General features: G+C 35.4%; 1 protein-coding gene across 2 annotated transcripts; it reads right to left on the reverse strand.

Moving 5' to 3' along the window:
- Positions 1 to 4,422: 4,422 nt before the first annotated feature.
- Positions 4,423 to 15,868, reverse strand: LOC110703911 (sialyltransferase-like protein 2). Of its 2 annotated transcripts, XM_021881707.1 has the most exons (13): positions 15,619 to 15,868; positions 15,460 to 15,533; positions 10,335 to 10,448; positions 8,076 to 8,165; positions 7,880 to 7,957; positions 7,504 to 7,604; positions 6,776 to 6,968; positions 6,609 to 6,699; positions 6,472 to 6,536; positions 5,938 to 6,092; positions 5,748 to 5,829; positions 5,294 to 5,403; positions 4,423 to 5,076 (listed from the first exon to the last, which is right to left on the reverse strand). In XM_021881707.1, exons 1-13 carry the CDS (start codon positions 15,707 to 15,709, stop codon positions 4,887 to 4,889), a joined length of 1,434 nt encoding a protein of 477 aa, XP_021737399.1. In that variant the 5' UTR covers positions 15,710 to 15,868; the 3' UTR covers positions 4,423 to 4,886. The 2 variants fall into 2 exon arrangements, with proteins under 2 accessions (XP_021737399.1, XP_021737400.1); XM_021881708.1 differs by lacking the exon at positions 10,335 to 10,448.
- Between the last annotated feature and the right edge of the window lie 1,012 nt (positions 15,869 to 16,880).

Raw genomic sequence — 16,880 nt, forward strand, 5'->3', positions numbered from 1 at the left:
TCATGCCGTGCCAATTTTCAACATTTGTGTTCACAGCACGGCCTACGGCCCACAAATGGGCCGCCGTACCGTGCAGTGTCGTGCCAGTGGTCGTGCCGTGCCGGAGTCGTGCCACCTTAGTAGAATAGTAATAAGTAATTCACAAAGGTGTGTGGAGATGAAAAAAGCCTCGGATAAGCCTCGGTAGCGTAATAGATGTGGCACACCTCATTTCATTTTAGTTCAGTTCACTTCAGATTTTAATTTCTTTCTCTTATAAAATATTCATTTCAGCTCTATTCAATTCAGTTCAGCTCAGCTCCAATCAGTTCAGTTCAACTCAGTTCAGTAAATGTGAACGAACAAACCTTAATAAATTTAAATTCATAAGAGTAGTATTTCTCTAATGTCTTTCTTTTTAATTATAAAATTATAGAAAATTTGATAATTATCATCTACAATTGGTATTATTTTAGCAATTCCCACTTACATTTTTTTATTTTATTTTATTTGAATTTCACCAAACTTACTTTTTTTTAAAACATCAAAAAATTCTCACCTACTTGTCTATCAACTCAAATGTGACGTCATGTGGGGCCCACTAACTACCTTCCAACCCTTTTCCCCTCCTTTTCTTTCTTTCTCACTTGATTTCTTATTCCATTGTACACCTCTTTAAATTGGGGAAAAAGTTCAATTTGTGAAATAATTAACATGAATATGTAATTTAATTTAAAAAATTTCCCCAATTTTGAGAAAGAAAGAAAGAAAAGGAGGGAAATAGGGTAAGGTAGTTAGTATGCCCCACATGACATCACACTTCAATTCAGAACCAAATTGTTGGAAAATTTTAATGTTATGAAAAATATTAGGTGATAAATTTTTTTTTTATAAAAAAATTATAGATGGTAATTGTTAAAACAGCAACAATTGTAGGTGGTAGTTAGAGCTGTCAATTCAGGTATCCAAGTCGGATTTGGGTCGGGTCAAATCAGGTTTCGGGTTAAATTAAGATTAAGTGTTGTCGGGTCAATCTAGCTTCAGATCAGGTTCAGGTTCATGTCGGGTCAATTTCAGTTCAGGTTATAACGGGTTGTTCATCTTTTCGGATATAGGTCGAGTTCAATTCGAGTCAAATTCAGATCGGGTTCAATTTCAGGTTCGGTTTGTGTTGAGTCGGGTTTGGATGGGTTAATAAGATGATACATTCGGGTTCGGGTAAGTGTTGAGTCGGGTTTTGGTTCAAGTTCAATTCTAATAAATATCGATGTGGTCAATTAAGTTGAACTACATAATTACGCCTTTTCATAAATTGATCAAGCACCATCAAAATTATATTAAACCTATATATATATGAGTAATAGAGAACAAAAGGTATATAAGCTAAACAAAATATTTTATTAAACCGGATTGAGGGTTTACAGAATTGTACCAGTATATAAGCTGAACAAAAGGTATATAAAATTTTATTAAACCTTAGCTTCCATGACTCGGGTACAAGTTGTAATTGGGTCGGGTACTAGTTTGGGTTCGGATTGTTATTGGGTCGGATTAAATCAGTTGACGGTTACTATTAGGTCGGGTGTAGGTTCGGGTTCAGGTCATAAAGTATTGGATCAAATCGGTTTTCGGTTAAGATCAGGTCAGGTTCAGGTCACTAGTTTCACCCTATTGTTCGAGTACAGGTAAGGTTCAGGTCATTATCAGTCCAGGTCGTGTTCTCGGGTCGGGTCAGTTTTTGACAGCTCTAGTGGTAATTGACAAAAAAAATCTAAAGTTATTTTTGTCTTTTTCTTGTTTTTTACTATAAAACTCCATCCAGGCCACCATGTTTGGATTTTTTTCCCCCTTTAATTCCTTCTATTTTACCTTTTTTTTCCTTTACTTTTGCTGTTAGTTATCTTAATATTTTGAAATTGAATACTAAATGAGAATTTTGAGGAGCAAAACAAAGTAAAGATGTGTAAAATTGTAGAAGATGATCACATATTTTGTTTTGCTCATTTAGTCATTTGCTGTAATTGAGCTCATTTGTCCATACCCTTCTTCCAATCTCTCCACTCTAAATATGAGCCATGAATACACACACGCGATTTCAGTATCATTCCAAACAAAGGCCGCAATAACAATGACAAAAAATTAACCTAAACAATTACTCTCAATTTCCATGTATAAGCATTATTTTACTCATTTACAATTATAAAGAAATAATAAAATTAAATTTTAGTTCATAATTATTTCAAGTTTTGCACAGTTTGCTTATATGTAGTATTCACTGAGTGTTTGATCTGTGCACCCAGGTGTGCATAGTGCAACCGGTAGAACTTAAAAAGGCAAAAAGAACATACTAGTGTATGAAAATGAATAAATATGTGTTTGACAAAAGAACATGTTTGTGTTTGATTAAAAACATGGCAATACAAAGAACATGATAATACATTAGAAAACATGTTTTTTTCATGATTACTTAAGTGGTTGAATTTAACCTTTTTTTTTTTTTTATTTATGTACATACATTCAAGAACATATTGTATAATGTAAAGAACATATAGCTCAAACTCAAAGAACATAATGATCAAACTCAAATAACAATTATGCTCGCGTGCTTTATAAATGTCTATATTATTCTTTTTTTTGTTCATGTTCTTTAAAATATTCAGATTTCTAGGTGCACCATGCCTTGCCATAAAAATTTCAGTATTCACCCATTTGTCATCGGTTGTCCCTTGTAGGGAACAATTGGTTGTATGGTAGATGAGGTGGAGAAAATATTCAGGGACTTATAAATTAACAAAACATCACGGCCAAGTCATGAGTATCCCCATTCTATTGACTATTTTTAATTGAAAATTGATGCATTATCAATGTTCAATATACTTTAACAAGATTTTGAAGCTAATATAAGGTCATATAATACCAAAAAATAAAATAAAAAAAATGAATATGGCTAGTTTTGGCGCTCGCATTTGCATTAGCCGCCCAAGTTATTATTTAAATAAATTAGAGTAGCTTACAAAATTACGCTTCATTAAACAAATCTGACCATCCTAACAAAGTCATTAATTAGTAATAATAATCTAATAATAATAATTATCGAACATTACCGACTTCAAAGAAGAGCATCTAGCAGTAGCAATGACGAATTGACGAGCGATGTTAAACACAAGTTGAATAGTGGATTTTGATTGCATTCATTATTACAAGTGACATCGTTATACGAAGTAGGACATTTTGTTATGAACGGCTATAAAAAGGGATGCAAATTAGCACCAAAAAGAAAACAAAATAAAAGACACATAACAATATATGATATAATCAAATAAAGATGAATACAAAGAAATGTGTTGAGGTTCTCTTGATGCTTACTACGGCCATCATTTTTATGATGGCCTATGGTGCGGCTTCCCAGAGCGTACCATTGTCGTGCGCAGCAGCCGGAGAAGCTTGTGATATTCTACCAAATAATTGGTGTTGTTCCGGCTCAACCTGCAACCGCTACTTCAGCGGTACATGTGTATCGTAGACTCGTAGATTGATCAACCTAGCTATATGCATGTATGCCTGTATGTTGAGTTAAATAAGCTACTTTTGTATTAGTACGTCCTACTTTATCATAGTAGAATATCTTGTATGTTTGTTTTGAACCATCTTTTATGGTCATTTCACATACTCTATATTTACTGCTTTTAATTAATTAATTCATGCATGTGTTGTTGTACGTTGTACGTGGTTCGGTGTCCCTTATTACTATTGTATAATATAATGTGTTGTTTTATTTTGTGATAACTGATAACTATGTTCATTGTCTATTGATTTTCTTTTATTTATGTGTATAAACTATAATATGCTTTATGGTTTTTTTTTTTTAAAAAAAAAATCAATTTTCTTTGTTTTTTATAATGTTTGCTTAATTTACTACTGATTCTCCCAAGGGCATCATGATTTTATACTGGACTCATATATACTCCCTCCGTTCTGATTCATAATAGTCACAACACTTTGAATAACAAATGTGTCAATGCATAACTATTTAAAAATATAAAGGGCTAGTATAATGAAAATATACGTTATGACTAGTCCAAAAATATATTACATGGCAATATATGTTTATCATACATTGGTAAAAAAAAAAAAAAAATAGTGCAAAAGCCAAATAGTATTGATCACTACGAAATGGCGGTAGTATATACTTTTATATATGGATTAAAAAACATTTAATTTGAGATATTTTTTTAAATCAATTAAATTACGTCATATTTTCTAATATTTATCAAAGTAAATCCAGTTACATATAGAAGACAACTTAAATATTATTGTAAAACAATTTTGCTTTTCATTTATTTTGATTATTGTCTTTGATTCCAAAATATAGATCATTGTACATTACAACATATTATCCGACAATTAATAACGATTGAACATACTTGAATCACATCAAGACAGTGAACGTATATATTCTCCATAAATAGACAACCTCCAAAAAGACGAGGATAATTATTTAAATTCGTACAATTCACAAGCTAAGCTAATATATAAATATATTCATAGGTAAAATGAAAAGCTACAAGTAAATAGATTGGAAAAAAAAAAATGAATGTCTATCCAACAATTGTTCTAAGTAAAAACCTAAAGCATTGTCCAGGCCACGCATTGTTTCTATGTATTAAAAACAATTACAGTATTACAGCTTAAGTACAGAGAAATCAATGACAAAAAATGTGGTCCCTTATACCTCACCAGGTTATAAAAATAGTGGTCCAAAAAACTCAATTGCCCATAAATCCACCAGGTTAGTTTTTTTTTTTTTTTTTTTTTTTTTTTTTTTTTTTTTTTTTTTTTTTTTTTTTTTTTGGTTTTAAACAGAATTACTGTCTTGTCTGTTCAAAACATGGTCAGAACAAAACTAATTACTGGGGTACTGTGCAAAGCAAGCCATGGCCAGGATTATGCTCCACAGGATACATTGTTGCCCCTTTGACATATTTTTGGTGCTCAAGAGCTGCCTTCCGGAGGGTTGTTTTAGGCTTCCGATCAAATTGCTGCTTCTTTATCATGGAACATTGGCTTAGTGGATCGGTCGAGCCAGCTCCAACTCTCCTGTAAAGGATTGAAACTGTTATGTGGGGGAGAACTTCTCAATATTAAGCATCAAGTAACATAAGCATCCATATGCTTCAGCTTCAGCCTTCATTTACTTTAAAATTAATTTCAAGGGTGACAATGTGACATCAAATAATACGCAGATATGCCCAAGGAACAAGCTTAGATTTAAATCTTAGTGATAGAAGAGGCAAATGCCTTCAAGATTACTTACGCCAATATCTTCTCAGATGCAATCCTTGCAGCAGCAATAATGCGGCGGCTGGGAAGCGACTTCACAGCACGATTTGGGTCAGCACGCATGGGAGAATGAATTTTGATCAGCTACAAAATGAAAAAAAACAAAAATGTCAACGACCATTCTTTTTCTTATAAAGTCGGTGAAAGAAAGTCATTTCTTATTATCTTAGCTTGGCCTGAATTACTAATACTAGCTGCACAAAGATGCAGTTTTTGAATAGCTGAGAAACATAGCACAACTGTATTTTCCACGTGACAAAATGGACTGTCTTCAGATTGGATGTAAACAATAATTTAGGTAACTTTCATGTTAAGGGAGATCAAAGTGGCTAATGCTCTCTTGTCTGATAAATACAGTCTTCAGAATGAAAGAAAGAGAATGGAGCGCAGAAAAAAATAATAAGAAGAAAATCGCATGTGACACTCACACCCAAGCACTCCATCATCTGGTAGTATGCTCGACCATGTAAAGGAGTATGACCTCCACGGGATTCAGAAAAATACCTAGTCCTGAGATTGTCAACAATTGTCAATCAGAAAAAGAGCTAATACACTTTAATTACTGATTTATGAAGCAAAATGGAAGCTCATAATTATGACAGCATTATTCAGTATTACCATTCTTCGTAACCCGGATCAACAGTAAAGCCATAGATATCCACTGTGTCACATATAGAAAGTGCAAACTCCAATGCTTTAAGTCCCGTTCCTTTAGCAGATGAGCCAAAGGATGTACCTAACATGAGATATACAGGATTGAGAATAGGAATTTCCTGCAAAAGGGAGGAAAAACAAATTTAGTGCAATAAAGTAGGTGTAGATAGCTCAGGGACAGCAAGAACACACTACCAGTGATAGTTAATCAAAGAAACAAAAAAATCACAGATATCATGAGCATTTTTAAATCAATTTGAGTTTGTTATAAACAGTTCCACTACTATTATTGTAAAGCACACCCCCTTTTACATACCAAATTCGCAATTTCAAAAATTAAAATGAAGGGAAAAGCCATTGGATAAAGTATCCATTTCCCAAGTATGTATAATTAGACTGAAAGAGATGGGCGTCGGCTCAAATTACAACTGACTAAAGGAAAAATCACTGCGCTTAAACCAAGGGGCAAATAAAAGAAACAAGGGAATGAATACAAACCCGGATCATTTTGCTCATTATGTCATGAATAGTTGTTTTAACTATCAAGGCCTCCTTTCCAGCATCTGCAAGACGTTCCTATCAGATACTCTAAAGCATATTGATTAAACCTCAAAGAAGTCAAGTAAAGTTTGTACCATACAGCTCAGCAACTTTATCTAGAGCTTTGGCAGACCCTCTATTCAGAAGACGGAATGTACTCTTTGAGCCTACATATTCAGAATAATTCTGTTGCATATCCAAGAAACCAATAATTAGAAGTGAATCATTGCACATCAAGTACATTTTATAGAAGATTTAAGACCTGAATAGGTGCACCATTCTGTCGGAAAACAGCATCAAAAGAGTCTATCTCTTGGCCAAACTTGGTTTTCAGAAGATCTGCAGAATTCCCTACCACAGCACAACGGTGGAACTGCTTCGGATAATAAGGAGGTGTAAGAGGAAGAACCAGAGAGAGTTTCTCCATGCAAAGGGCCTTGTTTCGACAATTATTTCTGCCACTCAAAAAAATCATGTTGGACTTGCGGTTTTACAGAAAGGCAATCAGGCATATCAGGTACTGCATGACACAAATTGATTAATGAACATTTGATATATTCCCTTCTCCTGCCCCCAACCCCCCACAATAGTCAGATATGTCTTGCTTATACTCCATTCAATAGACAATGTCCATACTTGAGACATTAGCAATTAATCATCACAAGTTTGTTTGGATAAAGAATGGGCAAGGAAAAGAAGTCGAGAAAGGGAAGGGACGAATGATGAGTATTCCTTCCTAATCTCTCCACTGTTGGAGAATCAATTTCTTACATTTTAATTCCTCTACTTCTCTCCCCCCCCCCCCCAAATTCCCTTCCTTCCTCATTTGTTATACAAATGAAAGATACTCCATCCCTCCTCCAACTCCCTTCCTTTCCCTCCATTTCCTTCAATCCAAAGGGTAAGGCAATATATCTTCTGTGATATACTTTGCAATAATAAGTACATCAGGATGGCAATGGCATCTCTCAGTGTAAAAAAAAAACTTACAGCTGGATTCCCTTGTTGATCCTTTTCCATGCATAATCCTCCCAGCCATTAGGCAGAGCATCGATGTACTCTTTTGTCAAGACTGTTGTACTATTTCTAACCTGAGAAATTCAACTCACTAAATAACAGATCAATGAAGAGCATCGAATTAAATAATGACTGAAAGTTCTCCACAAAACAACCATTGAAATGATTCATAAACAAGATTGTGAACCTTTGTTTTTTTTTTTTTCATTTCTTTCTCCTCCTTGTAGCAGGGAAACAATATAATATTGAAATTTTTGAATGACAACTTCTAAATCAACATTGTGCATAATATTTTTCTTTACCTCCTTACTGTTTTAAGAATAAATGATACAAGAAAAAGTCAGCTAACCTGTTCCCAGGTTGCCACAGCTTCACAAAGATTGAATTCATGAGACAAGCCTTCAGCCTCTCCTGTTTTAGGGTCATTCTGTACGAAATTATAGGCCATTTTAGCAGCAAGACTTAATTAAAGAATTATAACATGGGGAAGATGATGTGGACATAAAACAAATTTTCAGCCCCATAAAGCAACTAAATAGAATTACCCATTTGGAGACAGTTTCATCAGGAAATTTCATTGTAACTTTGCAACTATGTTTTTCAAATACAGCTCTCAAACCCAAGCCATTTGCACTCTGCAACAATAAAGAGCAGACACAAAATTAATTATGAAAAATGAGCAATTGAAGGCATCAATTCTAAGAGTCTTAAACATAGTAAAGTAAGCCATGCTGGTCCATTTAAACAAGGTTTATTTTCATTAAGACAACTTGGGCGCTTTACATGTTCAGGAATTCAACCTTAACAGTGTGTTTGGATGGATTAAGGGGAAGGAAAAGAATGGGAGGGAGGAGAAGGGGTGGGAAGGGAAGGGAAGGGGAGGGGAGGGAAGAATGAAGAGTTTTCCTTCCAAATCTCTCCATTTTTGGAGAGATCAATTTCTTGCCATTCTATCCCTCCATTTCTTTCCCCTCCAATTCTCTTCGTTCCTCATTTGCTATCCAAATGAGAGATTATCTATCCCTCAATTTCTCTTCCCTTCCTTTCCCTCTATTTCCTTCAATCCAAACAAAGTGTAAAGGAAGGGCCTACAGAAAACACTAACCCCATCTTTCAGTCAACAAGACAAACTCGCATAGAAGAATAGTATACAACACAAAAGAAAAGTTACAAAGTTTGTGCTATAATGGACACAAACTTGGTTCACCATTGGGGTTTTTTTTTTTTTTTGGGGGGGGGGGGGAATTTAGGGTACCCTGAATGAGAACCAAAACCTAATTAGGTTCCGGTTTTAAAAGCAAGTTTTGATTTCGAGTAATAAAATTGGGCACCTGTTGCAATTGGTTCCGGTTCCGATTTTGGTTCGGTACGCTGTAAATACGGGCTCCGGTTATGAGTACTTGAAACCAAAATTGCCGATTAAGCCCAATTAATACAAGCCCAATATTTAAACAATATATACTTCCTCCTTTTTTTTTTTTTTTTTACTTGCAACAATTTACACTATCAGTGTTTTTTGAAGTATTGCACTTTGACCAAACACGTATGTTGAGACACAACTTTTCCATTAGGGGCCGTTTGGTTCGCGAGGGGTAATCGGAATGGAATGAACAAAGGGAAAGACAGGGAATGGAATGAAAATACCTAAAATTTTCTATGTTGTTTGGTCTTAAAAACAAAAGGAATGAGGGCCACCAGTCCCACCACCACACCACCACCACACCACCACCTCAAACCTTCATTCTCCACCGTTTCCAGCCACCAAACCACTCGCCGCACCTCCCTCCCCCTTCGCCTCCCTTCGTCGGTCATCCCCGTCCCTCGCACAGCTCTCCCCGCCCCTCGCAAACCCTCCCTCAACCCCGAAAAACCACCATCAGCCTCGAATAAACCCTAGAAAATATTCTCCCTCGCCGTTTGAGGTGCGACAACCTCCGACGAGGGTTGGGGAAGGTGCGAAAAGGGTTGGGGGAGATGCGAAAAGGGTTGAGGGAGGTGCGAAAAGGGGCAGCGAAGTGCGATTCCGGTGCAAAAAGGGGCAGCGAACGATTCGATTCCGGTGCAGGGGAGAGTCGGTGAGGGTCGGCGAGGGGCGGCGAGGGTCGGGGGAGGGGCGGCGAGGGTCAGGTAGGACGGTGGTCGGGTTTTCCGGTGGTTGGGTAAGTATGAAGGTGGTGATGTGGTGGTGTGGTGGTGGTAGGGAATGGGAATGGAAATACCTAGGGGGGGGTGGGGAATGGGCTTAGAAGAATTTGGGGGGATGGACGGGGGAAAGGGAATGAAAAAAAAGGGCTAACAAACAGCAACAAAGGGAATCAGGGTGGTTGATTCCCTTTCCCTTTGATAAATACCCCCAACCAAACGGCCCCTTAATTTATCTAATTACCCGTTAGTTACGGGTGAGCAGAAAATCAGGGTACACTGAATCGGAACCAAAACCTGTTAGGAACCACAGGTTCCGTTTTACGGAACCTGTACAAGAGTTTCTGATTTCGGGTAGTAAAATAGGGAACCCTTTGCAAGGGGTTTCGGTTCAGGTTCTCGATTTTTGGGAACCGGAACCTGTAGGGTACCCTGTAACCTATTAAAAGCATTATTTAAACCCAAATCATGTATCAAATTAAGTCCAGATTTTTATAAACTAATAAATAAACAATTGTCATAAATATATGTATTAAATTTGGTAATTATCTATATTTGGTTTGATGTATTTGCAAGTTGTAAGAGTTGTATGTTTATGACCTTCAAATTTATTTTGAAATAATTTTGCAAAAAAATACATAATATATTGAAAGACAGGGTACCCTGAATTGGAACCGGAACCTGTAGGTTCCGGTTCCAGTTTCCACCAACTGTTGCAACAGGTTCGGTTCCAGTTCCCGGAATTTCAACAGGGTCCTGTTGTGCTCACCCCTACCCTGTTATGCTCAACCCTACTATTAGTAAAACTATAGAAAAATTGATATTATGAAATTATACATTATGATAAATCCAACGTATTATACAATAACATTCGTTTTTTTATACTCCCTTCGTATTTTATTACAGAATATATCTAGAATTACCAACAAATGAATAATCAACATACTCTGAATGATCAACAAATGATCGCAAAATAGTAAGATTACAAGATTTTTCCCAAAACATGACAGCTAGGGATAAACCCAAGTATGTATAGTACTCTATAATGCAGGAATCCTAAAGGGTAACTAATATCTTCGAATATTTAGCGAGTTTAAATAACATTGGAACTTACTCTAAATTCGAACATTCATTAAATGTACCTTTAAGGTACCACATAGTTTGTCAATGTTCCTTCCAAGCATATGGAAGGATAGACTCAGGGTTACAAGGTTCGCGGTACGTTGGCCCGAACCGCGACCTGGTTCGTTTGTACCGGAACACGGTACAAACGCGACTCAGGTCGCTGGAGGTCGCGGTTCGAGTCGCTAGAGTCCACGAACTGATTTCATAGCTTTTTAAGGGAAAAAGAAAGGGGAAAAATGGAGAAACCTCCATTAAAATCGATAGAGTTCTTGAAATAGGAGAGAGAAACTAATTGTGCAGGTGAGAGGAGAGAGATAGTGGGTTGGTCCTCAGCTCGCAGCGGTTTTTTTATTAAAAAATCTTCTTTTGGGTAGGTGGGGATAGTGGTGGGCCTAAACCTCTTATCTTACCTTTTAATTTAGTACTCCGTATTATACAGCTGTGTAGTGTACTTTAATATATTTTTTTTAGTGAAATTTGAATTTATAGGACTGGATCAGAGGCTGTCAATTGGACCAAAAAGCCTTAAATTTAATTAATAATTATAAAATAAAAAATTTTAAAAAATAATATCTTAAAATATATTTTGTTCTTATCCCTTATTGGTTAATAAAAAATTACTTAAAAATATAATATTAATTATTTATTTCGTATCCAATCGTTCCGGATTCACTAAGAGTAAAGTTTCACGTATCCGTTTCCGTACCACGTTTCGAATCGAACCACGTACCTTGTAACATTGGATAGACTTAGCGCAAAGCTTAGCATACACCGAGTCACCGAGCTACAACACACCTTTCAACTTGTTGTAATACACACAAAAAATTATACGAACTCCTGTTGTAGTTGAACTTTGTGACTAGTTGCTTAAGCTCCAAACTTTGACGGAAATATGTCTAGCCACCGGTGAGATAATCTCCTTGTAATCTATTCCCTTTTCTAAAGAACCCTTCTTGCAATTACGCGAGCACTATACTTGGTTAAATCCTTCCTTTGAAGACCCATGACACCCATCTACACGGGACTATCTTTTTCTCTAAAAGTCTTAAAACAAGTTCTCAAGTCGAATCACTATGAGGTGACTCCATATCATCTCCCATTGCGGCAAGCCATTGAGCATATAGTATATAAAATAACTCCCTTGAACAACTAAGAATTATCCACCTCTTCATCAATACGTAGTGCAAAAGCCACCATGTCTACACAATCGTACCTTTAGGAAGTGATAACTAACTTCCTGGTTCATCACTCTTGATGTGAGAATGAGTGACTAGTTGCTCCACAAGACTTACGATGTGACAACATCAATGTATAAAAAGTCTGAAAGGCACACCATAGGCGTTTCCAAGTTCCTTGCGCCTAAGGCACGCCTCCTCATTGAAATGAGGCACTTATAATAAATTATAATACAAATTTTGAAAAAAAAAAAAAAAAAAACATTTGTGCACCTCAATGCGCCTTACTCGGTGCGCTTTATCGAAATCGCCTTGCATATACGGCTATACCATAAAAAGCGCATGACCTTTGAAGCCTAGGCGCACATTTTTCAAACACTAGACAACGGTAGACCAAAAAAGTAGACCCTTGGTCTCCTGGTAAGACCTTTCAGCACTAACAGACATACAACACTCCATGTTCACCTCTTAAGCTGAATCCCTTATTGTCTTATAGATTGAGTGAAATTAGCTCCTTTGTCATGAGCGAAATAAGCCTAAAACCTATGTTAAACCTTACACGGGCTAATCATTTTTGTTAGGCCCACGAAACTTGGATATAGGTAGGACACTAAAATACTTCATTTTAGTTCGAAATCATGAAATATTTTCACAAAATAACCAAGTCGGACACTTAGACACGTACCCGTATAGGGAATGGGTACCCAAATACAAGTAACATAGCCTAGCACAATTAAACATGCAAAATTTACCATCATATGTCCATATATTCTAAGTAAACCTATACCATCTATCTTGCATACTTATGTTGGCCATGTAAACACTATCTCCATTTACCTCTCATAGTCAATAAAGCACTCTTTGCACAAAGCACATATAATAAGACACCCATCTACACAATGAAGTGATGTGTATCAGCAACCATTGTCTAAATTGGTGCTTATTATATTATGGTCTCTTCTTAAGACAATTAGATTTCTAATGTCCTTCTCCTTACAATCATTACAAACATTATTAGGTCTAAAACCCTTAAAAAATGGTTTCTTGAATTTACACCCCAAAATCTCCTCTCCATTGCCTCCACTTTTATACCTTATAACCAAACATTTTATAGCTTGATTCACAATATGAAAACTAGACCTAGCCTCCTTTTCTAGAGTCACTTTATCTTTACCAATCATACAAGACTACACAAAATTCTCATATGACAATGGTATAGATACAAAGATAATTAAGGCAGCATCCTTGTCCTCGACTCTAACATCAGTACTCTGCCTACTCCCTCCGTTCGTAATAATCACAACACTAAATATTGCACAAAGTTTTACTTAAATTATGAGAAGAGACCAAAGTGGAAATTTTATAGTATATATTTCCTCCATTTTTTAACATTTGTAACACACTTTTTTAATACGCTTAAAACAAGGGTGAGAGATTGTTAGGTGTATAATTTAGTGGATCATGAGATTAAAATAAGGGTTATATTACAACTTTCAACAAAAAAAAAAAAACCAAAAAAAAAACTTTCCAATTGTAACGTTTTGCAAGTATTGTGACATTACTGTGTTATGGAAGTGTTGCAAGTATTAAAAGGAATTAGTTAATAGGGATACATTTAATTGTTAGTAGAGGAGAGAGATATTTTTTAAAAAATAAGGCAAGTAGAGCTTATGAATGACTAAACGAAATAATCATTATTGGTTCATGAAGCAAACCCCCCTTATGGGATTAAGGCTATGATTTATTGATTGATTATAAGGCAGAACGCTTTTTAAAAAAAAAAAAAAAGTGTTGCAAATATTACGAAACAAAAGTATTATACAATTCTAATTAAAATTGTAATTGATCTAGGTATTTCTTAAGAGGAGTACCTTCAAACATTTGCAAACTAAATAGACATTGATTCATAAACAACTTGTTGGTGAAAGACTTCGTCATATACATAGACCTAATGGGGTTTCCTCCTACAAAACCTAGGTAATGATTTACTCTGCGAGACACTATAATTATTAAGATTGTCTTGCATCTTGATTTGCCACAAACAAAAACCATTCCTCCCTATGAACTTGTCGATCTTCAAATTTTTCACCAGAATAAAAACCCTAGCTCTTTATACAATTTGGTACAACGGATGTAAGAAAGATGAGCAAAATCAATAAGAAACACACATATTACGTGGTTCACCAACATGTTGGCTACGTCCACAAGAAAAGTTTTATTGGTCTTAATCTATGTTACTCTATCACCCGATTGTACGTAGAGTGTCACGACATGACATCCAAATATATAGTGGTCTTATATGAAATATAATAAAATCTAGAGCGTCAAAGGATCCGACACCAAATCAGACACCTACAAATCCAAGACTGTACGACATAGATATTCTTAAGGAAATACAAGTTACATACTTGATCTAGAACACTCAATAGATTAAACAGAATGATCAACAGATTGGAATGATCAATGATCAACAGATGGATGATCACTAGAGACTCAAAGCACTATCTTAGATAGTTAGATTAGCCATCATTATGACTCTTTGGTGCCATGTGCACGCAAGAGCTATAGCTCACTCGACTATAATTATATATCCACCACTGCAAATCTAAAATGGCCCTCTGAACGATAGCTCACTCTCTCACGAATTATAGCTCCAACCTTATGTACGTCATTCCCCTAATCTTGCTCGTTCACAACTAATAACATATTCAAGGCATATTTCAATAGTCTGTCAGATGGGGTTTCTTATGTCCATGATGTTGCAGCTTTTTCTTTACTCTTTGTACCAAGCTTTATCCACCTTCTTCCCCCAAAATTATACTCTGCATAGGCTCATATTTATAAACATATGTTCATAATAACTGGACAAGTGGACAATGAATCTAACTTCTTTTTTATCAAAGCAAGTACTTTCTGATGATGCTGAGCAACATGACTTTGACATCAACCTTAGAAGATAGGCAATAGGCCAGATCACAACACATTGTGCGAATCAACAATTAGTACCCCATTGAAAACATATAATTATTGCCAACAATCATGGAAAAGTTGTTGAGACAAGTTGTTGAAGCAAGGTAGTCTATCTTAGTTTTGATGGAAACAAAAAATAGAAAGCCTAATTGGACAAGTTGTACGATTCAATAGCACATCACAGCACCACAAACACCCTAACACTCAACACTCCAACATAAAATGGGACACTCACATTTACGCGAAAAACATCCAGTTAATACACATTATACCAAGTTTATAATAATCATACTACCGTCCAACTATATCCATATATTTCATACAACCTTCATCCGTATTTTAATTAGTTCAAATTATACTATCAACTATTCAACAACAATTAATTCATTCAAGACATTAAATGCAACAGAAAGATTTGGCAAAGCAAAACCCAAAAAGAAAATGCAATTCATAGTACAATGATTTGAATTAACATAGTTTAACGAAAAGCCAGTATATAAAACAGTAAGAAGCTTACCACACACTGTTGAAAACTATTCTGAAGAGCAAGTAATGCCTCCAAATCCTTATCAGAAAGCCGTGATTTTGAATCTAAAAAAATACCCAGAATTTAAAAATCAAATTTCAAACTTGCAATTGAAAATTGAAGAAGAGAGGAGAGAGAAAAAGGGAGTACCAATATTGGAGATTCCATTGATGTAAATGAGAATGATTGACAACCCAGAAGCTAAAACTAGCAGTAACCCAAAGGGCAGAACCCTCATCATTAAATTAACTTGAAAATTTTCGATGAAATTGTTTGTTTGAAAATTGATTGATGATTTTCTGGAATTTGAGTGAGTAGAGTGAGCGAGGAAGTGAGCGCTTGTCGATGGTAGATCGGCCAGTCTTCGGCTTTCTTGTTTCGCTGGTACGCAAATGGAATTTTTAATAGTACAAAATAAATGTTAAATATTAACCGATAGAAAGTTTGTGCCTCAACATATATCACTTTCTACATTGTAACCCCAATATATTTTTTTTGTTTCCATACGGTAACCTTGTCATTATCTTACCGTTAAAAAATTCCATTAGTGGGGTCTACTCTCTATTATTTTATCGATTTGCGAGTTGAAAAATATTCCATCAAAGGTTTTGAGGGCTATTTTGGTTCTTAGGAGTCCAAATTGAGCCCAGATTTGGCAAAAAAAAATAATATAAATGCCTCGTTTTGTGTGTTAAAATATGAACACATAAATCGAGACATTTCTTAATAAGAAAAACGAGGCATTTACGTTATTTTTTTGCCAAATCTGAGCTCAATTTGGTTCCCTAAGGTCCAAAACAGCCCCCGAAACCTTTGACGGAATATTTTTCAACGCGCAAATCGATAAAAAAATACTAATAATAGAGAGTGGGCCCCACTAATGGAATTTTTTAACGGCAGGATAACAGCAAGGTTACCGTATGGAAACAAAAAATATATTGGGGTTATAGTGTAGAAAGTGATATATGTTGGGGCACAACGTAGAAAAGTGAAAAAAAAAAAAAAAAAAAAAAAAAAAAACAGGGTTACTATATAGAAATACCCAAGTTTTATTAAGAGAAATTGGTAGTGTTGCTCCTGTAAATTTTCTTATGTCATTTACAATTGCATGACACTCTTTATATAGCATGAGTGTTCAATTAGGAGTACAATAATTACATACATATAGCCATATGAGTTCACAAGGGTTTGGACTCATATGACCATTATAACATCAAATCAATAATTGACATTCATTATCTTCTAACACTCCCCCTTGAATGTCCATACTTATACATAAAAAGGTATGTGTTGCCTTATTAAAAACCTTGATAGGTAAAACCTTATGGGATGACAGCCATAACTAGGAAAAGAGTACAATCATATTGTATTATATGCTTTGGTATACTACCTCGTTAAAAACCTTGTCAAGA

This window comes from Chenopodium quinoa, unplaced genomic scaffold (assembly GCF_001683475.1).
Source record: "Chenopodium quinoa cultivar QQ74 unplaced genomic scaffold, ASM168347v1, whole genome shotgun sequence".
NCBI lineage: Eukaryota > Viridiplantae > Streptophyta > Magnoliopsida > Caryophyllales > Amaranthaceae > Chenopodium > Chenopodium quinoa.